This window comes from Folsomia candida, unplaced genomic scaffold, assembly GCF_002217175.1.
Source record: "Folsomia candida strain VU population unplaced genomic scaffold, ASM221717v1 Fcan01_Sc002, whole genome shotgun sequence".
NCBI lineage: Eukaryota > Metazoa > Arthropoda > Collembola > Entomobryomorpha > Isotomidae > Folsomia > Folsomia candida.
The window spans coordinates 10,871,041-10,896,232 of NW_019091194.1; the positions used below are offsets into that span (position 1 = coordinate 10,871,041).

The 25,192-nt window shown below is 37.1% G+C and overlaps 8 protein-coding genes and 1 long non-coding RNA gene across 10 annotated transcripts; 4 read left to right on the top strand and 5 right to left on the bottom strand.

The window, feature by feature from the left end:
- Position 1: 1 nt before the first annotated feature.
- Positions 2-2,571, bottom strand: LOC110844564 (solute carrier family 22 member 13). Its single transcript, XM_022090793.2, has 10 exons — positions 2,274-2,571; positions 2,083-2,175; positions 1,914-2,023; positions 1,750-1,853; positions 1,549-1,676; positions 1,292-1,481; positions 1,192-1,206; positions 752-1,114; positions 403-686; positions 2-313 (listed from the first exon to the last, which is right to left on the bottom strand). Exons 1-10 carry the CDS (start codon positions 2,398-2,400, stop codon positions 174-176), a joined length of 1,554 nt encoding a protein of 517 aa, XP_021946485.1. The 5' UTR covers positions 2,401-2,571; the 3' UTR covers positions 2-173.
- Positions 2,572-3,324: 753 nt separating this feature from the next.
- On the bottom strand, positions 3,325-4,899 carry LOC110843425 (mucin-5AC). The gene is made up of 2 exons (XM_022089389.1): positions 4,555-4,899; positions 3,325-4,464 (listed from the first exon to the last, which is right to left on the bottom strand). Exons 1-2 carry the CDS (start codon positions 4,897-4,899, stop codon positions 3,325-3,327), a joined length of 1,485 nt encoding a protein of 494 aa, XP_021945081.1.
- A 730-nt stretch (positions 4,900-5,629) lies between these two features.
- Positions 5,630-8,692, bottom strand: LOC110843426 (C-type lectin BML-1). The gene is made up of 5 exons (XM_035848543.1): positions 8,528-8,692; positions 7,474-8,391; positions 7,339-7,415; positions 6,930-7,271; positions 5,630-6,849 (listed from the first exon to the last, which is right to left on the bottom strand). The coding sequence occupies exons 2-5, from the start codon at positions 7,592-7,594 to the stop codon at positions 6,676-6,678; spliced, it is 714 nt and encodes a 237-aa protein (XP_035704436.1). The 5' UTR covers positions 7,595-8,391; positions 8,528-8,692; the 3' UTR covers positions 5,630-6,675.
- Positions 8,693-9,302: 610 nt separating this feature from the next.
- LOC110844534 (astacin) lies at positions 9,303-10,750 on the top strand. The gene is made up of 8 exons (XM_022090755.2): positions 9,303-9,479; positions 9,535-9,669; positions 9,745-9,877; positions 9,945-9,987; positions 10,070-10,161; positions 10,248-10,297; positions 10,387-10,514; positions 10,637-10,750. The coding sequence occupies exons 1-8, from the start codon at positions 9,374-9,376 to the stop codon at positions 10,709-10,711; spliced, it is 762 nt and encodes a 253-aa protein (XP_021946447.1). The 5' UTR covers positions 9,303-9,373; the 3' UTR covers positions 10,712-10,750.
- A 1,659-nt stretch (positions 10,751-12,409) lies between these two features.
- On the top strand, positions 12,410-13,333 carry LOC110844864. Its single transcript, XM_022091190.2, has 3 exons — positions 12,410-12,537; positions 12,603-12,764; positions 12,832-13,333. Exons 1-3 carry the CDS (start codon positions 12,523-12,525, stop codon positions 13,204-13,206), a joined length of 552 nt encoding a protein of 183 aa, XP_021946882.1. The 5' UTR covers positions 12,410-12,522; the 3' UTR covers positions 13,207-13,333.
- Positions 13,334-13,336: 3 nt separating this feature from the next.
- On the bottom strand, positions 13,337-17,523 carry LOC110844863 (sodium/hydrogen exchanger 10). Its single transcript, XM_035847951.1, has 11 exons — positions 17,424-17,523; positions 17,203-17,319; positions 17,089-17,135; positions 16,883-17,014; positions 16,543-16,813; positions 16,230-16,462; positions 15,996-16,151; positions 15,867-15,918; positions 14,640-15,793; positions 14,439-14,567; positions 13,337-14,357 (listed from the first exon to the last, which is right to left on the bottom strand). The coding sequence occupies exons 1-9, from the start codon at positions 17,455-17,457 to the stop codon at positions 15,660-15,662; spliced, it is 1,176 nt and encodes a 391-aa protein (XP_035703844.1). The 5' UTR covers positions 17,458-17,523; the 3' UTR covers positions 13,337-14,357; positions 14,439-14,567; positions 14,640-15,659.
- Positions 16,059-17,337, top strand: LOC118434426. 2 transcript variants are annotated; one of them, XR_004834017.1, is made up of 4 exons: positions 16,059-16,179; positions 16,245-16,465; positions 16,668-17,110; positions 17,221-17,337. It is a non-coding gene; the product is annotated as an uncharacterized LOC118434426 (long non-coding RNA). The 2 variants fall into 2 exon arrangements; XR_004834018.1 differs by having other exon boundaries at positions 16,668-17,139; positions 17,221-17,336.
- Positions 17,524-17,600: 77 nt separating the features above from the next.
- Positions 17,601-21,677, bottom strand: LOC110843428 (sodium/hydrogen exchanger 7). Its single transcript, XM_035847638.1, has 15 exons — positions 21,274-21,677; positions 20,732-21,186; positions 20,621-20,651; positions 20,366-20,536; positions 20,154-20,282; positions 19,983-20,083; positions 19,782-19,918; positions 19,613-19,677; positions 19,405-19,514; positions 19,080-19,331; positions 18,571-18,992; positions 18,281-18,485; positions 18,152-18,197; positions 17,900-18,075; positions 17,601-17,834 (listed from the first exon to the last, which is right to left on the bottom strand). Exons 1-15 carry the CDS (start codon positions 21,506-21,508, stop codon positions 17,601-17,603), a joined length of 2,769 nt encoding a protein of 922 aa, XP_035703531.1. The 5' UTR covers positions 21,509-21,677.
- Positions 21,678-22,313: 636 nt separating this feature from the next.
- On the top strand, positions 22,314-24,440 carry LOC110844313. Its single transcript, XM_022090487.2, has 4 exons — positions 22,314-22,725; positions 22,812-23,189; positions 23,277-23,437; positions 23,512-24,440. The coding sequence occupies exons 1-4, from the start codon at positions 22,700-22,702 to the stop codon at positions 23,970-23,972; spliced, it is 1,026 nt and encodes a 341-aa protein (XP_021946179.1). The 5' UTR covers positions 22,314-22,699; the 3' UTR covers positions 23,973-24,440.
- Positions 24,441-25,192: the final 752 nt, after the last annotated feature.

Sequence of the window (25,192 nt, forward strand, 5' to 3'; positions counted from 1 at the left end):
ATTTATTTTGTGCATCACAATTTATTTCGCTGAATCTAATAAGTGCATATGTAAATACTTGTGTGCATTTACCGTCTAAACGCGTTCATCTACACGTTCAATTTTTGTATTCTATTCAATATTACACTAATACAGATAATGTTATCAAGAATTTAAAAAATTTGGTTTCAGTTTTAGGTTTCTTCATCTTCCTTTTCATCACAGGTCGTGTTCTCATCCAGGTTGAGTCCCATTGTCTCCTTCATTAAAAATGAGACCAGAGATCCCCCGACGCTGACAATGGCAAATACGAAAAATGGAATGGCCGGCCAATCTTTAAAGAGTCACAAAGTTATTTGAAAATACTGATGAATAAAGGCTGAATAAAGGTGTCTGTGAATATGAGTCGAATATTATTCTTACTAGAACCCAGAAAGGCCAACTGAGGGGAAAGGACGCCTCCCAACGTTATGGCAATTCCAGAAATTCCAAAGCTCATTGCTCTAAGATTTGTTGGGAAGGATTCTCCAGTTAAGAGTTTGCTTGTTGACCTTGTAGCCGACATTCCGAACAAGCTGAGGAGGCAGAGGACGAGAACAAGTTCGCCGGGCACGTTCACTCCCATTGCGAGGAAGCTTATGGCAGTGATCACCATAAACACCGCACCAAAAGTCATGGAGGCAAATAAAGAAATTTTTCTTCCCATGCTAAACAATTTTTTAAATGCAATAATATTCTTAATTTAATATTTAGAATTTAGCATGTTGCTTACCTATCGTTTATTAAAAGTGTGGCTCGTTGTCCCAATGCATTTGCAACCCCTTTGAGAAAAACATTGATGTAAATGTGTCCCTCCAAGTTTTTTATGTTAAAGCTTATCCCATAATAAGTTAAGGACCAAGCAAACCAAATGGCAATTATGAACAAGCTCGTCGTTCGAAGGTTTCGATCCGTTAGAAATTGAAGATATCCGGGATGTTCGTTTTGAGACGTTTGAGAGCAACTCTGGTCTTCACTTTTGGCAATTTCTTTGAGAACGTTAATATCAATTTGCTTCTTTCTATTAACATTTGCCACATAGTTTAGAACGGCATGCGCCTCCTCAACCCTATTCTGACGAAGAAGCCATCGTGGACTAAATTTCAGGTAAATATTAAGATTTTTAATATAATATTACGTAAAATAAAATTAAAAATTAAAAAAGATTGTTACCTTTCTGGTAAAAATCTAAAGGAAAAGCACATGTATTTAAATTATATCTAAACCAACAATAGCTGACTATGAAAAAATATACACATATTTCCGAACTTACGGGAATATAAAAATAATTAAAACAAATGGGGCTGTGGTAATCCAGTACAATGTTCTCCATGGGCGAACATAGTACGATATCACACTCAAAATCATGATCCCCTCTCCCAACGGTCCTATACAATTTGCAAGAGACCTGAACTTTGGTGGCATAAATTCCATAACACCAGCGCCTGTGACATTTATAAAACCTGGAACGCCATAGTTCTTGAGTTATATTCCATGAAATAAAGTAAAAAATAATACTTTATAACGTACATTGTATCCCTGCACCACTGCAAAATCTAGAAACTGCATAAACGTACGGCGATGGGGAGGCAGCGCTGACTGAGGAGCCGAGTGACACCAATAAAATCGAAAGTAAAAATCCACTCTTACGACCGTACCTTAAAAAATAAAAAATGTATGAACAAAGTTAGCCGTGTTTGCTTATGGACGCTATAACGCAACTGTCCTTACCAATCCGCAATTTGACTGCCAAAAATACTCCCAAAGAAGAGACCAACCATTTGGACGCTTGTAATGAAATCGGATATCCATGCATTCCCACAGACTAAATTCCACTGATTTCAAAAATGCAAGTCAAATAATGAACATTTTCATTATGATTGTGAATATTGTACCTCGGAGACTATAGATTCATTTGACACGCCGGCTATCGTACCATTACATTGACATATTTCGCTTTCAAAAACGGTTACATTGTTGCACAACCAAGCTTCTGGAGATCTTCCTAAATAATATAAATTTTTGCAATCAAATTTGCACACCAGTAAAAATAACTACACTCACCAACAAATATTGGAATGAAAATTGCAAACGCCATTGGGATTTCTAGTATCAAGTATAAAAACATAACCAAAACTTGGAACATTCCGAAGCCACCTATAAGGCCACAAATATGAAATACATATTTCAAATTCCTATATTATGAATTGGAGCAAGTATTTATTGCCATGTTTCATAAGAAAATAAGTACTTACCCAATGTTTCCAAAACATCTTCAAAATTTTTTGGATGATCAGTGACGTTAACTTTTATTGTTGGTTGAAAATTTGAATCTGAATTATTTTTCGTGTTCTTGACTTTACCATTAACCACGTACTTCATTCTACTTAATTGATAAGTACTAGTACTACTATTGCAAACTATTATGTAACTAAAAAATTGCTAGATAATCAGTTGTTGAGTTATTTTGTCAAATTTATAAAAACTTTGGTTTTATTTATTTCAGCTAAAGTGAATTCCTCCAGAACTGTGGTGTACCTACATAAGTCAACTGAAAGGGAGTTCATTTGGTTAATGTAGGCAAGGACGTCAAACATGAAGCCATGAGCCAAGCTTCTTATCTTGCATCATTAATTCGTTTCTTTGAATTTTCTAGGTTTGCATGTGTTGCCCAATTATGTAATGGGCAGGTGATTAACATATTTTCATCAGATAATGTTAAATATGAGATTAACTAGACGGACATATAAACTTTCCATAGTTCAACTGGCGTCAATTTAACCTCCATTTATTAAGTAGCGGAAGAATGGAGCACTTAATGCGAACGTTTCGTCCGTCTGTCTATCGCCACATAACTTTCAAATGCATTCTGGTCATTCTGGTCATCATTCTGGTCTCGGATATCAACACCATTTAAATCTTTGTGCGGGATATTATTTTCAGAAATCAGTATCATCTTGATCTACGAGGACCCGACGGACCTTGCATATCAATTTGTAGCATATTTGATGCAGATTTTCGTCACTTCGCTTCCGCTATTTTCTTGTATTTGACGTTTTAGTTTATTTTCAAGATAATACTAATTTAGTAGAGTAGAATTCTCAAAGTTGCAAGAAAACAAGAGGAGAGTTATCTATACTTAACAAAAATATCATAATTTATAGCACAAATTATTATATACAAATCATAATGACATTCAACCAATTATCTTAACTTTTCGCCGACTCTTTCTATTATACGAGACGTATACGAGTATAGGAGACGTACTCGTACTTACCACTATTCAGCAGTACATGTACTCGTGTCCTATAACGTCCTGTGCTTACGTCGTTGCTCTAATAGCTCTTTTAAACTTATTGAGACAATGGCTTTTCGTTTTCCTTTGGGTTTGGCTGTTGTTGTGTTGAAAATTGAAGTTGTCGTCGTCGTCGTCGTTGATGGAGACACTTCATACCTTCTCTTTCTACTTTTGTCCTTCAGAAACGCTTCCAGTTCACTTTTCTCCGAATCTGGAAGTCCTTTAATTTCCTTCATCAAATCTTTCATGATTACATCTTCTCCTGGAACGGTGACATGCTCAATTCCGTCGATTGGCTTGGGAGTTGCTGTCTGGTGAATTATTAAAGTGGTTGTCGTCGCAGGTGAGGTCGTGGTGGTGGATATCAAAAGTGGGGACATTATTGTGGTGTGACTCGGAGGTTTCGATGTCGTCGTCGAAATTGTGCTCTTAATCGAAGCAGATGGTATAGAAGCATTGCTAATGTCAGAATCATCCTTCAAAAAATTAAGGAGCTCATTCTTATTTTTCTCGGGTAGTATTTGCATTTCATTTATCATATCTGCCATTATAGCAGCCTCTCCAGGAACCGTGAAAGTTTCCGGATTTGCAAAGTGGGCTAATAACGTTGTACTTTGTGAGGGTTGCGGTGTCGTTCGACGTGTTGTTGTTGTTGTGGAATGAGAGGTAGTTGATCTGTGGGTAGAAGTACGAAGCGTTTTTAAAGGTTTGACAGTTGTAGAAGGTCTTGGCGATGATTTTCGTGTAACAGTCTTATGACGAATTTTTATTGGTACGGCTGTAGTCGTTGTTTTTCGAGTAGTAGTTTTTGTCTCATGTTTCTTTTTAGGTTTTTTAGTTTCAGGAGCATGAGTAGTCTTAATATGATGCTTCTTCTTCTTGGGGATGTTCTTTTTCTTCGTCTTTTTCTTTGGTGCTTTTCTAGTTGTTGTCTTCTTATTTTTTTTCTTTGGTTTAACTGTAGTAGTTTTTTTCTTGTGTTTATTTTTATGAGAATGGGTATTCTTGCTTTGCGACTCCTTTGCAGTTTTTCTGTGTCCATTAGCCTCGTGTTTCTTTTTAGATTTTGACATTGATCTGCCTTTCGGTTTTGGAGATGATGTCGTCGTGATGGGAGATTCGTCCAGTGCAATTTTTGTATCCGTTTTCTCACATATGAAATAATATTTATTTAAGCAATTCTCATCATTAAATTTGTGACTTTCTCCAAAGTGATAGGCAGGGTTCCATAGTGTGACGCAGTGTTCTGGATTTTTTGAAATTATGTGGTCCGGCTGGTTGGGGTACCAAAAATCATAGCCCAATTTCCCCTGATTATCCACCCACACCCAATTGCTCTCCTCCTCCTGGTCTGACAGGCCTATCCAATACCGGCGATCCATCCCAAATTCGTACATTTTGACAGAACGGTCATATTCTAATGAATATGGTGTGCTGATGGCTTTGATCTCATCGATGAGATTTTCAGCGTCATCAGCACTCGGGAGAACAGCCAGCCTTCCGATTGTTGTCTCACAGGTGACCTTGGCTTCATCCCAACTGGCCTGCAAGCTATCATTTGAATAGTCAATTCTTACGAGCATTTCTTTGACTATATTCTCACCCTCTTTCTAAAGATAAAAAACTGGCTGTTGCCCAGAGATTTTGATTGAGGTGAGTCTGTCTCAGGGGCATCTGCAAACAACTTTCAAAATATCTCCTGTAATCTCCATACTGCAATTTAGTTATTATACATATGGTATCTCAAGCTACTAGCTACAGGCGGGCGTACCTAAGAGTGCGTGCCATGATGACACATCAATCGGAGCGAGGTAGCTGAAACAAACAAGTACCAGGAATTTACTCATAATAATGATAATCCGAATTGGTAATGACACATGCATGACGTACCTCCACCGTGAAAGCCAATTAGAAGTGAGCTACATATGGTTATTAATTGAACAATAATTGTGTCGCATATTGTCCTGCATTGTGCATGTGGGAGTTTGTTTTTGCATGAAGAGCACGTCCGCCATCAACTTTCTATTGAACAAACGAAAATATTTACATGCCGTTGACCATGGATAATATTAGCAATTGTATCTTGTTCTTAATTCATTGAATACATATATTTTCAAGGTTTCATTCGTCTACGTTGAAGGAACAAATATAATTTTAAAAAACATCCTGATTGACCATTAACTATGAGTTCTTTTAATTACAAAAATAATTTTGAAGTCATTTTTACTGACAATGCCTGACATTATAGAAATTTATTGTGATACTTTTAAATGCGATTTTTCATTCAATAAATGCATGTTGTTCCAACCCGAATTTAATTGAAAATAATAGGATGTGTTTATTATGTATCTCTACGTATTATTGGTACAATAGATCAAATTTAGGTGATCACAAACACTTGTTCTTTTGTTGTATAGTATTCCACCACGTGGCTTAAATCGTACATTGTTTAAGCAGATAATAATTAGTCATAGTTTGTTTTATTATTCATATCGTATCAATGGTTTCATTTGAAACGCATGGTCAACCACAAACGCTTTGTTTTACGAATGACATGCAATCTATGTAATAAAACCACAGCAAAACTTTAACATTGCATATTTTTAACCAAAATTTTTCTGAAATGGCACACCTAAACTTTTTTTCTTGGAGCTTGATCTCAACAATACTATTACTTACACTCCAGGTTGTCCTACTGGTGTCTACAGTCAAAGGTCAAACTGATAGCAATGCTGTAAACGCACGAATCACATCCGTCAACAAAACTGCGGGTATGTAAGATTTGGCTGCATTTGTCTTTGTCTACTATGGATTTACTTAAAGCTTCGCACTTTTTTCCCTTGCAGTCAGCAATCGTAACTCAATTGATCAATTGAATTGTCAATTGGAATCACTACAAGTCCAAATTGAACAAAATTGCAGCTGCCTCGCCAATCAGATTGAAGCCCTAGCAGCCAATATTTCTCTTATCAATGACCTAGTCGAAACAAATACAAAGGCAATTTCGAAAGCATCTGGACGAATTGATACTCTAGAAGCAACACTGAATAACAGCATCACTGCTATTAATAAGATACAGAAACTCGAATCCTTCAATAAAATATGGCAAAACAATTTTCGTGTTATTAACAAAACCTTTATAGAAATTAGGAAAAAAGTACGGTTTGTTGTGAGGCCGGTATTATTTGAAGTACATTTCGCTGTGAACAAAGGAGGATAGTTAAGTACTTTTGTGTATAATAAAAAAAAATAACATGAAATATAACTGTTGTTAACCTACTTTAAGCACCATTATACATAGTTTACTATTGAATTGACAACTGTAATATTTATGAAATTGTCTTGACACGAGACTTTTATTATTTTCCATGAGACGATGGTGTTTTACAGAATTCTGGTTCATTTCCAGCGTACGGTGGCGGATCAGTTTTCTCACAAATGAAATAGTAATGTCCATCACAGTCCATATCATTGAACGTATGCTTTTCTAATCGGCCAGGTTTTGAGTCCAAGTGGTAAACCGGGTTCCAAAGCTGGGAGACAAATTACATTAAGTTTCTTAAATAAAGTGCTTAAATATGTGGACTTGGCATTGTATTTTACAAGGACGCACCCCAACGCAATGTTCTGCCTTATGCTTTGCATCTTCTTCGTGATGATCAGGCTGATTAGTGTACCAAGGATATGTGTCAACGTTATCAACGGGCTGTGGTTTCACCCTCGTGCTCTTCACCCATTTCCACACCCCTTCCTTCAGTTTTTGGTCGTGGAGTCCGAACCAATATCGTCGGTTTAACCCATACTCGTCAAGTTTCTCACCATAATCAAACTCTTCAGAAAAATGGCTAATGTTATAAATCAGGTCAATCAATTTATTTGCAATTTCGACAGAATCGAACGTTGCAAAATTCCCGACGCATTTTGAACAAAATACTAGTGCATTTTCCCAGCTCATCTGAAAATGAATTATTTAATTAAGCGTGATTTAAAACAGCATTATTTAAAAGAAGTTCAAGTTCTACCCGCTTTCTATAAATTATAAAACTGGATCCTGTTAGCTCCTTGTAGGCGATAGGAACTTTACGATCATGGTCGTGATCTTATACGAAAATTGTAAATTAATTTTGGAAACGAGACATATTAAACTTTGTGCTTACTTGTCAAACCGGTACACGAAATGTGGTTGACACATTGACAAATTAAAATAAGTTTAATAACGAGTTTCCACCAAGCTCGATGCGGGGGAACGCTCATAGTATTGACTTTATTTATGTACATACATGAATTGCACAATGTGCGGACAGAAATTGCTTACAAAACAACCTAACAATTTAATATGATCAATAGGTTAAAGAACTTTGGTATTGTTTGTCACTCCCTCCGACTACTCTTTTTATTTTTTCTTATTGTTATCAAAGTCACACTACGGTCCGGAGTGGCGTGTCTTTTTTCAGAAGCATGCGTCTCTTTGGAGGTATTTTCTTCTACTGAAGTCGAATCTTTCGTTGGATCACTTGTCGTGGTGTCCGCAGAGTCTTCGGTTTCACTAACGCTGGGATTAGTTTGGAGGTCCTTGCAATGTTGTAGCGATAAGGGCGGTGGGTCGGTTTTCTCGCAAATGAAATAATGCAAAGCGTCACAGGGAAAGTCGTTGAACGAATGTTTGGATTGTTTGGCTTCTTTGTTAGATGGATCTTTCTTGAACGTGTCGTAATAGTAGCCTGGATTCCACAACCCAGCGCAATGTTCATTATTGTTACCGTGGCTCGTGTCGTTATGATCTGGTTGGTTCGGGTACCATGGATAGCTCATGAGTTCTTGCCGGGAACTCCTTCCGAGCTGGGGCTGCTCACCCACTGCCATTCATTTTCTGTGGGGACTTGATCTCGAAGACCAAACCAGTAGCGTCTATCCAGGCCAAACTCTTCCCTGACTTTTGCATCATCATACTCTTCAGAGAACGTGCTTATATCGTAAATCTTATTGCGAACCATATTAGCAATCTCCACGGTGTGAAAGGTAGCAAAATACCCGACACAAACGTGACAGTATTCATATGCCTTTCCCCATTTCATCTGAAAAGCGCATGAGATAAAAGATATTTACATGCATAAATATATATAATATATAGGTATGCACATATATGTACACTTGATCTTATGAAATTAACATTTCATGTAATAATACCAAAAAATGTTTCTATGTATGTACCTTCTTTCTGTAAATAACGAAATTAGTGCCTTCAATTTCTTGTAGTGGAATTGGCATTGTTTCATTCAGTTCAACATCTATGCAATCAAAAAGTTATGTGTTAGTATTATCTAGGAATACACACGTATTTACCTCATGAAGTAATGACCAATCAATCCGCTTGCCAAAACTCCTGTCAGCGCTGATATTGATGAAAATAAAAATACTGAGTATGGTATAATTAGCATTTAGTACTCGAGTACTGGTGATACTGTGTTTGATAAGATGATTTACTTAACAACGCAAAACTTTAGCTAGGCAAAAGCTGCAGCTTTTTAGACTCGAAGTTAAATTACCAGCAGGTCAGATATGTTATTTATGTTTATTTAACCACATGTATGCAATTAGATAATTTGTATGCAAGCTTGGTTTAACAGTTCCTGGAAATCCAAGCATGTTACAACAAAGTGCAAATATTGTCAAAATAATGTTACTGGTCAAAGTTCATGGTATTATTCGTTGCATATGCATGCACATTGGCTAATACATTTAATTTTTTGATAAGACCACTTGACGCATGATTACGAGTACCTTATGAATTTACCCTTTTCTGCAGACGGCCCCACACACTTAATTGTCACAAGCACTAATCGATCATTCAAGATTTTCATGTGGATGACAGTGCTGAAGTACGAAAATTACGTTTTTATCTTATTTATAATGGTTGTTGAAATACCCAGAGATTTGTCGAATTGGATATGGCCCAGGTTTTTGGAGCGTATATTAACCCAGGAGAGCAAAAAGTGATGCTTAACATTCATCTGGGTGGTCGAGCAATTACGATCAAAATTGCATTACACTGTAAACATGATAAACGTTAAAGTTGTCGTTTGTTTGCTGCTCAGCCTGTGCGCTGTTGCCTGGTCCACCCCCGTCGTCCGACCACTCCCACCAACAAAACCCACTTCCAATGGTAAGTTGACAGCGGAAGACTAATTCTAAAAAATTAACAAAGCTATTTTTTCCAGACACGGCGGCCATATCTCCATTCAGAAATCCAGTCTTTGACATGAAACTAACGCCGGAACAGATGAGGTCAGGGGTAATTGACGAGCGATATCGCTGGAGAAATGGATTCATTGTCCACCCGGATAGGGGGTTCAGTAAGTCCTAAAGATTGTATTATATGGCACATAAAGAAGGGGCCAGGATCATCCATACATTTTTTTCATAAATAGACCAAAATGAGTACAGTGTAATCAACGACGCTCTGTACGAGTTAAGCCAACATTTGTGCATACAAGTGTTAATGTGGCCACAAGATTCGAACCCTACTGGAGATTATGTCGAAATTATGAGAGGCGGTTCTGGGTAAGCATGATCGAAAATTAAGCATGTTTTTTTTGATCCATTGTACAGTTTTTCCTATTTACCACAGATCTGGATGCTGGGCTTGGGTTGGCAGACTCGGGGGGAGACAGGTGTGTTTGATTAATAAATAAGACCCCACATTTTACATGCATGCAAATTTTGAGTATTCTCCTAACTTTGACTCTTTTTTAGGACTTAAACTTGCAATTTGATGGATGCATTTACAAACATATTGTTCAACATGAATGTATTCACGCACTGGGCTATTACCATGAACAGTCAAGGTAAGACATAAATTTAATATAGCACGCGTGTAAACAGTTGAGAATGCTCCTGACGTGAGTACATGAAAAACTGCTTTGTTTTATAGACCCGACAGAGATGACCATGTTAACATTCTATGGAACAATGTCATCCCAGGTATGTGTAGAACGGATGAAATTCGAGTTGCATACACTCGTTTTAGAGACCCGATTAATATAAACTCTGATTTTCAAACGTTCTTGTAGACACTTCCCACAATTTCGATAAAATGGATGACACCACCACTTTCGGCGTTCCATATGATACGAGGTCCATTATGCATTACGACAGCTACGCCTTCAGCAGCAATGGACAGCCAACTATCCTCGCTAAGGTATTTATTTTTGCACATTGAAATCATACTATTCTGTGTACAAATTAGTGCAAATGAACCATTTATCAAATAATTATACGTTTTTACTCGGATATTAATTTCGCTTTAAATAATTATTTTAGGATGGATCTACAGTCGGAGGTAACTCAATCACTGGTAACGATATTGCAAAATTGCAGCGAATGTACAACTGTTAAAATATTGAATAAAAATGCATATTACGCAGTACTGGCAGACAAATTTTAATATACAATTTATTGTTGGCACATTCGTTCATATCATAAATGGTTTGAGTCAGATTTTTATCTCGTCAAGGATACAGATTGCATTGCATTGCATGATCCCATATTTTCATAGTTGTGGCCAGGGTGAATTAAAGCATTTGCTCTAGGGGTGGGGCCGTCACTAGGTAAACAAAAGAATTTTTAATTATTTTTACTTTCGGTGAAAATTCTGTTCAGCCCGACCCAGGGATTATGTACATGTGTTGTCCGTCCGTCTCAACTCTCGTAAAATTGATCCAATCGACTTGGAATTTTGCATACGTTGAAAATGTCATATTACTAGTGTTATACTTATCATATCATTATTTATTTTATCTTAATAATTACAGAAAATGAGAGAAATTACTGGTGGTGGTGATGGGAATGAAAAACCTACAGTGTGGAGTGAACTACAATTCGCAATTGCGAACTGTAGTTTGACAGTTTTGATGTTTAAACGTCAAAAATGTTTCCCATGATCCAGCATGCAAAATTTCAGCTTATCGGACCAATTTAAAAAACCAGTATGGGTCAGCCTACCAGGTCCTCCTGGCAAAAAGAATCTTAAAATTTATTAAGCTGCTCTAACCCTGCAAGATCTTTTAGTCTTCTACTTTGTTTTCCAAACCAGTGGGGGTGATCCTACTGAAGGACCCAGTACTACTGGGTCCTTCAAATGGTGATTCGTTCGTATGACATTGCACTTTCACTTTAGTACACAAATATGACCAGTGTCCCGAATACCAACTTTCGCAATAGAAACTTTTAGAAAGCGGCGTAGGTCACCCTCTGGGGTTACTTTTGTTTCACTTTGCTCGGTTTTAACTTCATATACTACCATAAGAAGCATCATACATCGTACATAATTTCATCTCTTTAAGACAATTTATAAAATCGGTATGGACCACCCCTAAGGGTCCTTCTACATACAAATTTTACCAATTTCACTTCATATTCTTCCATCGAGGGCTATTAGTACCTTTTTTTATCAAATTTCAGCTTGATTTGAGGAATTTCAAACATCCGTATGGGTCACCCCCTCGGGTCCCTCCAGAAGAAAATTTTACAAATTTCACTTCATATTCTTCAAGTAGACAGTACTAGACACCATTAGCCACCTGAATGCCAAATTTTAGTTTTCTAGAACGATTTTGAAATTTTAGTGCATAATACCCCATCCACCTATATGACCCCCACCGGTCAACTACTTGACCGATTTCGCTCATCTTCGAACTTAATTCCTCATTTAACCTATTCTACACGTGTACTAAATTTCAAGTCGATAGGATAAGTTTAACGAGAGTTATCGTAAGACGGACATGACGGTTCCATAAGCTCGGGCTAAAAATGAAGAGGTCATGATGAAAGTTCAGGCAAACAGTTCATCCATCTATTCAAAATTTATTGCACATTTTGTTGAAATAAATAATATTCCTCTAATATTTAGTAATCTCAACAAGTATTGTTGCATTATCAATGAAACACGGTCAAATTCTAGGTCGGGCTGCACGAAGCGAGGTAGCCCGGCTACCTCACCTTTTCAAATAATTAAAAATTTTAATTGTTATGAGTGACGGCCGAACCCAGAAACACCGGCGTAGCCGTTAGTGATTGAAGAATCCTGAGTTGTGGCATCTTGAAATTCAAATCACACAAATTGGTACAAATTTCTTGAAAATTTATCGTTTAAATTTTTCTCTTTTCCCAGTAAATAGCCATCAGTCAAAGAACTATTTGCAGAAAAAATGTTAAAGAAAATGGTAAAAAAATTGTGTTAGTTTTCTCAATTCGGCATCTAAATCATAATAATTTACTATATGTGCAGGAATCCAAGTCGTCGAAGCAGGTGGTGAAGAAGTCATCGATGGAACATGGTGAGACATCGGCAACATCTTCTGGAACAGAAAAAATGGCTGACCTCCCAAACGCTTCACAAGTGAAGAAGAAGTTAAAATCTCCAATCGTTAATGATCCGTACTTTGTGAATGTACGAAAAATTGATTACTGGATGATTACTTATTGAATTTTACGTCCATTTAAATAATTTTCTTTAGGCTACCACCAGCGAGAAGGAGATAATCAAGGAGTTGGTGAAAGCGGACGTGGAGGCGATGTTGGAACGCGACGCTGTTGCCCTTCTTCCCGAAGGAGATGAACCCCAACAACCTTCCAATTTTGCACCACCACCTCCACCGCCATCAAAACCACCACAAACACAACAACCATTAGTCAAAACCACGGTCAAAAAGGCCGAACCTGCACTTCATTGGTCATATCGTGCAAAAGACGTCAAAACAAGCGTTCCTGCAAACAATGTGGCAGCGGCAGCTCCCAAAAAACTTGCAGTTGCAAAATCAAACGCGAAGGCTAAATTACCAAACAATGTCGCCACTGCTAATGCTTCTCCCTCAAAATCTAAACGTCGATAAAGCATTAGTCAATACTTTACTGGCTTAGGTTTCAATTTATATGGTAAAATCATCCTCTAAATTTTTTGTATCAAATGCTCGTGTTGGAATATGCATGTCATGCAAAGAATAAACTTGTCGGAGAAATTACTTCTAGGTAAATCATTTATATTCTGTTTTGAATTCATCAACAAAAAAATTAACACACAAGTCGGTGTATGTAAATATAAAAACAATTAACAGTAACAACAACTCATTGATAGGCATATACACCCATCATTTCTTGGGCTTTTGGTTATGGCACATTTGTTGCGTCTCGTCAGATTTATCGTCACATTGCGGTGTTCCATCACATAGATTTTCCCAAGGGCGACACTTATTGTTGAGACACATGGCGAGGTCGTGTCCACAAAAATCGTGGCTAATACCCCACCTTTCCAAGTAGCCCAACTTTGTAAAGAAGATGACATCGTTTGCGGTGCAATCTTCAGGCTTCACTTGGTTCTTGGCTTTGATGGTTCCTTCACTCTTCGAAAGCGCAGTATTAGACGAGTAAACTCCCATCAGGTAAAATTCTACTTTGGAGTTTTTCGCTTTTGGGTCAAACATTCCTTGCGTAATCATTCCAGCACCTTCAAACCTACAGGGAACGACATCTTTCTCAGATGCTCCTTTCGCACAGAGCACATCAAAGTAAAATGCATCATAAGATGAGAGGTAGCGATTAATGCAAGCCCCGATATCAGTTAGCACAACTTGACGAACTTGGAGGGTTTGATTGGTCTTGGATCGCGTCTGAACGCCAACGCTGTTAGGGTCAATTCGCTCAAAGCCAGCCAGCATCACTGTATCCCCAGGTTTGGTAGCATTAGCTTCGAGTATCGTTTGTCCAAATTGTGTCAGTAATACATCTTTGACGTAAGGAGTGGAGAGGTTAAACTGATTCTTTAGACGGAGAGCAGCCAAATCTTTGTAAGGAGTATCTGGATTGTCGGTAAAGGCAAATAGGTCACGAATCTGGCCAACTTGTCCAATTTGAGTGAACTGATCTTTTGCATCCAAATTAATACTTTTTAGACCAGCTACCACTTGTAGTTCAGCATAATTGTAATGGTAAGGACGGCTCGACAATTTTTCGTTTTTGCTGATCCTGGGTAGAACACATCTTGCGCCTATGGATAAATTTTTTAGTTGTATGTATTTCAGCATGATTATATGTACATATTTAAGGCTGGTAATTAATTTTGACTAACTGGTGATCACAGTGTTAGCACTTGTGATAGTCCCACCGCAAATATATTCCCATTGATTATTTGCAGAATTCTTTTTGAAAATGGACGCTACCCATGGTGCTTGGAGTCTTGGGTCAATCGGTACAGCTCCTACGGAGAAAATTAACTTTTTTCTAGGATACAAAGTGACCGGTATTACCATTACATATATCTTACAAATACCATTGCAGAAAACCCCACAAATTGAGATTATGAAAGAGAGAGAGAGCCACACTGGGGCCCTGTGGCCCATTCGACAAGTAGCTGATGGCATTATATTTCCTCTTTATATATATATTGCAAGTGATGGAAATTTGTGCAGCTAATTTAGCAATCCTTCCTCAGGGTTCACAGAATACAATCTATTAATAGTTTCAAGTAATTTACACTCACAAAACTATTTTTTACTATTATTATTATTATCCTAACATGATGGCCAGTCGGACACCTTGAGTCGTCTCTCTTCTACAATCGTATATATGTACATATGCAATCTGCAATTGTTTAACTATTTAGTGGACATTGACTACTTTTGGTAAACAAGATTTAACTACTGATGCTTCTTAGCCAATGAAAAATTCTTACAAGCAACGAAGGTCGTGTTACTTTGAATCTCATTATTTTCAGCAAACACAGACTAATTGAAATATTATGTGAACATCTTCAGCTTGCATGACGAGAATGATAATAAAGCCAGCCAACTACCCACCACAAAATATTTAATGCCAATATATGCATAAGTACGAGTTAATTATTTCCAATTTGGACAACTACATACCTGTTCTATTCAGTGCTTAATTGAAATGATTAGTAATTCGTGACTTTACTTGATGTTTAATGCAGCATATTTGGTGATACTTTAAGCCAATGTCTATCTGTATTGCAATTTGCATACATAGGAGAGGTAGAAATTCGTTGCATGGAAGATGTTAGGACAAACCTTTATTTACAAGGACTGAATTAACATGAGAATGCTAAATTAATTAAACAAACCATTTTTATGGATGGAAAAAATAAGCAGTGCGAGTAATACTTTGGTTATTTCGACCCATTGTGTAAAGCAGTACCCCACTCGACCGTCTCAAGTCATAAGTTTCTGTTATTCAATTTCTGTTCTGATGAGCATGCAAGTATTTAGTCATATTAGTAAATTGGGAATTATCGATTTATAAAAAAATATGCGACATGTTTTTTTGATTTTGGTTAAGGATTGTCTCCTCTCGCAGCACGAGATTGGCGTCGCCTGCGACTCCTGTTGCTTCCTTGGTTGCTTGGAATTTCCGGAGCCCTTGATAGTCTCCGTGACATTCGACCAGGTGATACAGTGCTGTTTCGGTCTAATGAAGAAATTTATGCTTTATTTGCCAGACATTCGCGAATTTAATTATGCAAGTTATGAGCACAACTTACGAACTCCAAAGCTGACAGCAGCAGAAGGACGATTCATTTGACTCACTTGATCCTGTAATGAATCAGAAAATGTGATTGTTTATACACCAGTTTGAACTATTAAGTCAAAGTCAATTCGAGTTTTCGAACCTCATCAATTGACGCAGGTTTTGTGGCAGTCATCATGAAATTTCGAATATCAGTTGTGCTGGGAGACACGTTTTCTTCATCATCTCCCGTTGCTTCGTTGTCCAAATCGTCCGAAGAAATAATCATTACTCTGGGTCTCACTTGCCATTTGGCAACCTATGGTTGTATTTTGGTCAAAATATCAGTAAAGAAATAATATACGTACACGCAGCAATTAGGTATTTTAGGCAGTACTGGTCTAATTTGCAGGCAAGTTGACGGAATAAGGCATGGTGCAGTATATATCTCTGTCGGATTAGTAACATTCACAACTTGTCCGTATATAAGTACGACGTCCGAAATAAAGGAAGGAAATGACACCGTCAAGTATTGATCCCCAATTGGGACAGCAGATAACTCCAAATGTGCCTTGATTTTGTCCATTGTCCACGCTTGAAAAGCTGGCTCACTAGGGAGCACCGCCGCACCTGGTAATTACGTTTGTATCCATACATTTTGTATTATGTTGTTCATCATAAAGAATAAGTGGCATAAACAAATAAATTACCCAATTTCATCCCAAAAGTTCGCCACAATCGCCCTTCCAACGAGTCGTAGTGGTCATCAAATGACTCCATCGCACTTTGCATAGTAGTTTGCGACAGGTGGTAAACCATAACTCCTGTCTCACAGGTCGCAGTGGACGCTCGGGAAAACCCTGTAAGGACGCCCAGCTCTCCAAGAACTGCTCCCGTTGTGAAATAATCGGTCATTTCGGATTCAAATGTAGCGTCGTGGAAAATATCGGCGTTTGGGATTATTCCATCGTCCTCTCTCGCCTGATCAATTACAAAATGGCTCATAGATATCTTGACTCCATACTATTTGTTGGTTTTAAAGTCGACTACCTGAATTTGATCATATGATGGCTTGTAATTAATTTTCACAACTCCTGAAACAATGATGTAGATTCCGTTAGCATCGTCTCCGGCTGAGTATATTACGTCCCCAACGGCAAATTGCAAAATTGTAGCTTGTTTCTGAAGCCAAAGAACAATTTAATTGTTTATTCTTACTTTCAGAAGAAGGAATATCATATTGGGAGTTTAAATACCAAGAGATAACTCAACAGATCGGTACTGCCAGAAACCCATTGCAAATCTATGTTAATAAAAATATATGCTACAATAAGATATGATAAGATAGACAGATAAGTGAAAATAAATACCTGCTACTACCATTTCAGGTCTTCGAGGAGTCATATAGCTCGGAGTGTGCCACAGACCTTTCATTTTACTTTCAATCAAGTGAAGAAGAATATCGTACTCTTTTTCATCTATCAGACCTGTGCGGTTTAACCCAAAATGTAATAATTCTGTCATTCTCATACAATAATAAATAATCATTAGTAGATACATAAGTTGCAAATATGTTTCAAAAATCTCGTACCATCTTCTTTCAACTCGCTTAATGCACTTCGCATTTGATTCAAAACTGCACGATTCGCATGCCGAGTTTTTATTGCTATTGCAATTCCAGGGTGATCTTTCTGCAGGAGTCCTGGAATTTTTGCAAAATAATGCTTGATTTTTGTGATTCCAAAGCTATAATTATCTTGCCGGAGCATTAAAGTGACAATAAATAAATATGTGACTTGCCCATTTCAAGTAAAAGTATTAATCGCTGATCCTCAAGAACAGTCTTGAATCTGTTGTAAACTTTCTGGTTTTCAATCATTTGAGGAAGAAATTTCATCACATCGTCGATCGCAGTAGCAGATCCTTTTGCCACGTCATATCCAAAGAACAACACCTGATTGACTCGTGCATTGAGATAGTTCATGAAACGAGGAATCAGTGGCTGTAAAATTTAAGCTTTGTTCAACAATGGACAAAGTCCTAACCAATGTTGTTTGTGTTGCTTACACGAAACAGCCTCAAAATCCTAATAATTCTGAGAACACGAACGAACCGTAAAAATTTAAGAAATTCAGTATCAGCCTGCGCCGTTTGAAATTCTGCTTCTTTCTTTGATTGAGCCAAGTAGGTAATCGACAAGCATATTTCGATAATAGAAATTATAAGCACTATCGCGTCCATCACTAACAAATCAATTAAAAATTCATCCTGAGTATAAGCTTCAAGCATTGCAATTTTAATATAAATTATTATTATTACCGTTCCATTTTGATGACCAATAGCCCCCACATCCGAATGCAATGACCTGTTAATGAGCAAAACACTTGGTGTAAAGCACTCATTTTCAAAATCCCTGTCCTGAATTAAATTTATAGTGCATGTACAAACCTTGAGAAGAAATTCCAGTGTTAACAGAAATGTGAAGACAATATTTGTGACGAGAAAGCCAATTATTTCCTGATATGTGAAGCGATGCTCTGTGACAATATCGACAGTTTCCCAAATAATGAAAATCATATTGAGAAGAATTAGAACGTGGACAATCCCATCAAACCAGTCATTGGTAACAATGCAGTAGAACCGCTTTCTGCATCTGTATAACACAAAAGGTTCATCTGTTTAATTTCAAGAAATCTATATTTCTATAAAAATATGTTTTAGAGAAAACCAAAAAATACTTAGAGTCGGGCTCGGTTTGGGCATCATCTGTTGTCAATTGTCCTACGGTGAAGGGAAGTAATTTATTTCTCATCCACGCCACTACGCCACGAACTGCCCAGTTCTTTTTCAAGTCGTCGGCATGAAACGTTTTAAAATGCTTGTCTTCACAATTTTCAATGTAGTCCACCAAAATCTGCACAGCCTCCTCGGTCAGGACCCCTTGTTCATATTGTCTCCAACAGGAAACTTTCATAGCTTTGAGAAGTCGCAGTCTCGCTTCTTCCGTCATTTCACGATATTCCTCCAAAGTCGGCTCAGTTTCTACTTCGCCGTCACAATCTGGACAAATTGCAATTCGATTCTCCGGAGCGTCAACAAGCAGACTCGGGCTTGCTACGAGATCTTTCTCCAGTGGGGACTTCTTTGCTTTCACTTTGAGCTGGTCAGTTTGGGTACAAATCAGTGAATAATTAATTGTTGAATAGATCAGTAAGATAGATCACTTGGTTGATTAAAAGTGCTTTACCTTTAGGTAAGGGTTTTCTATTGAAGTGTAACCTTCAACAATTTCAAAATTGCAGTCAGCCAGGAGGCGGTCATGCTTCATCACGCCCATTGTCCGCTGTTGAGCCCCTTGGATTTGTCTTACAGCATTGCCCATATCTTGAATTTTTCCAATAGACAGTTCCGTAAGCTTTAGAGTGTCCAACAGTAATTTTGTCGTAGTTCCATTAACAATCAGCGTTAACAGTACGATTCCAGCCGTTTGAAGAAGAAACTTTTTTAGAGAAAAATAATGCATACTAAAAATAGTGCCAATCAAAAAATAATATTATCGGTGAAGATCAGACCTTTGGTCCAACTTCGGTCTGGTCACAGATTTCTCGGTTTTTAAACACTTCCAAAGCCAAACAAATTCCAACAGCTCCACGAAGACCACCCCAAGTCATGACCAACATGTCTGTAATGCGTGCACGATGCAGTCGATACGTGGTTATTCATTTTTAAATTTTATATTCCCAGCAATATTATAACAAAATAAAATATGATCTGATTTACTCTGCCAGGATAATCCATATCCAACATGACTTAAAATTGGGCTGAGAACAATAATCATTAAGAATCTGCAAATGAGATGAACATTTTTTGCACTTAAAACATGATGCATAATCACTGATTATTAATCAGCGTACGTATTGACACATTCCAATAAGCAGTAAGTTTGCACCTGGAAATGTTTAGAGCAAAATACAAGAAAATGAGGTAGTAGCCATCCTCCAGGGTAACATTGTTAATCGCAGTTTCTGATATGACAATACCGACCATAACAAACAAGACTGTGTTTCCCAAATAGCCCAACATTTCCTGCAAAACCAAGCAATTTGTATATCTTCATCACTTCACGAGCTCTTGTTATTTAGCTTCTTACCCAAAAGTGGTGAACCAAACCTTGAACTTCTGGGCTGATGCATGTTCTTTCCGCACTCATAACGATCCCTAACGCCACAACGGCCATGACCCCGCTCACCCCTGATTATTATGAAAACCGCAAAAACATGACCCATATTTTGTTACTACAAAAATATATTAATCAGCTTACCCAGAAATGCTTCTCCAATATAATAAGTCAAATAGGCAGCAACCAGAGTGATGCTAACTTCGACCGCAGCGTCATTGAAAATTCGGGACAAGAAGAAAATGGAGAGTCTCGCCACAACCCATCCAAGTACTTTATAAGATGGAGTGTTTTTATTAAATGCGTACTTCCGCGCAAAGGAAGCACATGTTAAAATTATGAAACAGTTTACTTACCAGGACCACCAATGGCAATTTGACAAAATGTTGAAACAATTTTACCAGCAGTCACATGTTCGCCTTCTTCTGGAGCAACTATCTTCATAAAGATTTCATACAAGAGAATTGCCGATCCATCATTTAGTAAGGATTCTCCTTCAATCATGATGCTTAACATTTCCGACGTTCCTAACATGATCCATATTTACTTTAAAAATCTATGGTCATTATAAATATGACCATTATATTTACTCAATTAATATGTAGGCTTACCAATTTCCTTCAAAATGGCGACGACAGCAACCTGTTAATCAACCAAAAACTTTCACATTCATGATCAGCATGGTCATTTCATGCATAAAAAGCACACGAGTTTAACGTTACCGGATCGGTAGCACTAATAATGCTTCCATATAAACTAGAGACGGTAAAACTCCATTTGTACGCATAGAAAAACTGGTGACAGACGAATGCAATGATAAAGGTGCACATCACCATTCCAGGGAAAGCCAAAATCATGATGGAGAGTGAGCTTTTGTAAAAGACGTGAGCTTTCATGGCGAAGGCGGACTCATAAATGAGGACGGGGAGGAAGACGAAGAGGATTATCTTTGGTGGTGTCCGAGCTATTCGTGTGTACATTGACCACATCGTACAAGCAGTCGAGTTCCAAGAAATGAAGCCAATCATTAGTCCGAAAATCATGAGAATCACAGTGTAAGGTATGTTGACTTCGAAAACTCGTAACAATGTCCGTGTCAAAGCCCCGAGAGAAACGATCAGAAAGAGGCTCAGGAAAAATTTTAAGTAATTTCGATTGAAATCGGGACATATCCGGTCTGTGGATAAGATGTCATAGAACAATTTTAGTACTCACATACGATAATGCTCTGTGTGAAATAAAATATGATTGTGTTTGTCCGTACGGTACGTTTTTTTGCGATTAACAAGATCCTGGTTTCGACAAAATTTCTCTCGAAAGAGCTTCACCTTCCGATTGTCATAGTCAAATAGAACTTTCTCCAACCTTACTTTCTCTGAATCTGCCGAACTCGTATCGGGTGCTGAGCTTTGAGCTTCCGCTTGATTAATGAAACAAATTAGTACAATTATAATCAAGAATGTCGAAATTATTCCTTTAACATAAAAGTTGGTCATCATTTGAGAGTTCGTCCAATTAACACGATCACGATGAGGGTGATGATTCAAAATTCATCTTAAAAAATAAAAGGTGCAACACAACAATTAAGGAAAATTAATCCTACTTGATTTTTTGTAATAATTAACATCTAATTGTTACTTGGATACTATAAAGGTCAAGCAATGTTGATCCACGAAATACTCGAATAAAAGCTGAAATATGAATGCATGCATTTTTATGCAAGTTTAACTGTTAACAAAATATGCAAATATAGAATGCAACATCTAATAATACCAAACTAAAGCTATTTTAGGATCATCTTACATATTTTAGGTTCATCTATGCTTCCTTTTCGTACTTTTAATGTTAGTATTTAGATTTATTGAAATGATTTGCATTTATTTCAATGATTAGCAGGTTGTGCATTATAAAAAATAAAGCATAACATGAAATCATTTTGTTTTGACTACGTACAATTTTTATTATACCTAAAATGTTATCATTTTGCATTTATACGACTTCTATGAAGCATTATGATTGAGGAATGTATTGAGCATATGCTAACCACAATAGTTGATCGTGAGTCTCATATAACCGAATGAACAAGTATGTAGTATTTAGTTTGGTTTACATGCAGAAGTACGACCAATAGATATTTAAGGCTGCAAAAGTAATGGTAAAAGGTTTTCTATAGTACAAATAAAGGACTTTAGTTCAGTTCAAGCTTAAACCTATCCTAAAATATCTACTACTTCTGTTGTGGGTCATGGCCAAATGTATGACTTTATTTATGACGTCGCCACTAAACTGTCGTGGAATGTTCCTATTTACAGTTGGATAGGGAATAAAACAAGACTCCAATAACACTATAGGTACAGCAACTGGAAGTCATTGTCAACAATGGATAATTTCTCCTTCCGATACAAACACGTAGCCATGTTCCATTAACCAATATCAAAAATTTACTGGGGAATCCAGACCTGTGTAAACTTGAACTTAAAACCTCAGCAGCATGCAGTGTCGAAATTTTGATTCCTTTATAATAATGATGGGCAATACATGTAAATATTGTAGTGCTTAATACTTCAGTTACTGGTCGTACTTATCAATCCTTGCACAAATTTCGACCAGAATATAACATGTTTTTATGACATCTACTACCAGTTTAATTCCGAAATTAAAAAGGTGTGAAAAAAACTTATCTTTGCATAATGGCATCAGTGTTTGACTCTTTGAGGTAACTATTTCTTAAACAATAATAATTCATATAGCGTAATTTGTTTATGTGGCATATTAATTCTAAATGTTTTAATTGCTCAAAAGTACTTCCAGCGCTTCCACGTCCACGTCGTTGATGACTGACGAAGTTCTGATGAGCAGGGACGATGTCAGCCTTCCTACCGATCAGAGCTTCGTCCGAAGCTTGCTGGAATGTCCGGTATGTTGTGAATATATGACGGGAAGAGTTAGGTTATGTGTGATGGGCCATTCAATCTGCGATCCATGCTTCGCCAACCTCGTCCACTCCAAACGACCATGCCCCCTATGTCGAAAACCTCTTAATAGCACAAGTGCCAGAAATTTCTTTCTTGAAAATTTGGCCGCATTGTGTCGATTTAAATGTAAATTTGCTGAGCGGGGATGTGAACAAGACGTGGAAGGCTTTATGTTGGATATTCACATGAAACAATGTCAATTCAGGTACGAATTATCTGTATCGTGTTATCAAAGATATTGCATAATGCATACATATGTGCACAATTATCATAAATAATTAAATTACGACAGGGACTTTAAATGTGACATGTTTGGAATTCAAGAAATTTGTTCCGAGGAAAAACTGCGTTATAAGGATTTTGTCGACCATTTGAAAGATGACCATGAAATACCAGTTGTAGAAAATGGATCTTGGATCGAGAAGACTTTTCGTCTTGAAGATGAGATGATTTGTAAGAAATTGTGACATATTTTGATATTTGCCAAGTATGAGGATGCAGAAATAAATGTGCCATAATTTTTGTAGCGCCTTCCTTGGTTCTCATAAAATTTGACGAGGACTTATTTTTCTTCCACACTTGTCCACTCGGAAATCGTTACATGTACATTCAAAATTCATATGAGCACATGTACACCCGATGGATCCTCCAGTTGGATGAGACGAATAACATTAATGTGGGGAAGTTCCAGTTTGAGATTTTTACTGAATATACTCCTGACGAAGAAGCTTTTCCAGGTCCAGGGTTTGGGGAAAGCAGTTCAATAATGAGAGGCATTTTGACCAATGCTTTCGCGTTGAGCGACGAGGGTCAGGATCTTGATCTTCGGATTTCCCGAGGCAACCCCCTTCAACTTTCCAGTTTTCCCAGGAACGACCACCGATTTACAAAGCAAGACGAAAACAGTTTGTTCGGGTTATCATTGAGACATGGGGCCAAAAAAATAAGGTGGAAAGAAAAAGTTGTAATCAGCAAGACTCCGCAATAAGTATTTTTTAAAGATTTTTGACGTAAGGAGACGATTTTCATGAGTATATTTTATAAGAATGGATTTATATTATGACGGTTGGTAACAAAAGTCTTTGTTCATGTTCCAAAGCGCGTTCTTTTGTAAGTTGGTACATGTTTTAAAGTGCAGATGTCGGCATGTGGTTCATAAAAACCAAGGAACTTGTAACTCTTTAGATACATGACTTAATATTTATTTGAAATTTTTATATTGAATTCGGTTTAGTGCTCGGTGTCTGTTAAAATGATTTTAAATATGTTATACATATTTATGTATCAATGTACATGAACTAATTAGAATTTATTTCATCATACCATATAATTGCGTACTGCAAATGTAAAATAATATGCTGAAATAATTTGATCTATGTATGTACATACATTCATAAGGTTATTTAACAGGTTATTGGACTGATACAATAAAATAACCGTTTCATGTTACATAAAAGTTGCAAAATGTTCACCTAAAATTAACGTAATTGGAAACAATTTACATTGAAACGACCGGTAAACAGTTTAGTGCACATAATTGAATAGTTAAATCTCCACCATGCCAATCAACCTGGAACACCAACCTCGATAATCCCTCTAATTCATACTACAAACAGACCAATCTGTCGAACCAGTCAATTCTTGATTTTTACGTACCACTACCAAACCAACGACGTCCAAAGCAATGTTTATTTATCTATTAAGATAAATCATTGCATACAATTACAAACGCGATATGCCCTCCTATTTCGAGTAACTTTTATGGCATCCCACATTTTATAGACTCGTTTGGGTCTTTTGAAAATTGATAAACAAATGAATTAGCAAGTTTTATAACTATTGTTTGAATTCGATTAGAAACATTTAACAATCTTTTGAACCTTGCCATTCTCAAGAAAATTGTTTGAACCCTGCTGCTACTCAATTCGACTTGTCAATCGGTGGGAAACGTGCCTGGCTTCGTGATGAATGAGTGTAATGTGAAATTATTCTTTTCCCTGTACATTCGAATGAAAAGATGGTCACGCGAATATCTTGTCCATATAATTTTTATATTACACGGCAGATGTGACGAGTACTACGCACACATGTGTTCATATAAATATATATCTTTTAACAGATCAGCAAAAAAATTACGAGTTATTTTGTAAAATTAAAAGTAGATCATTTTTGGTCACGTCATGTATCTGTAAAGAAATTCTCTTACTC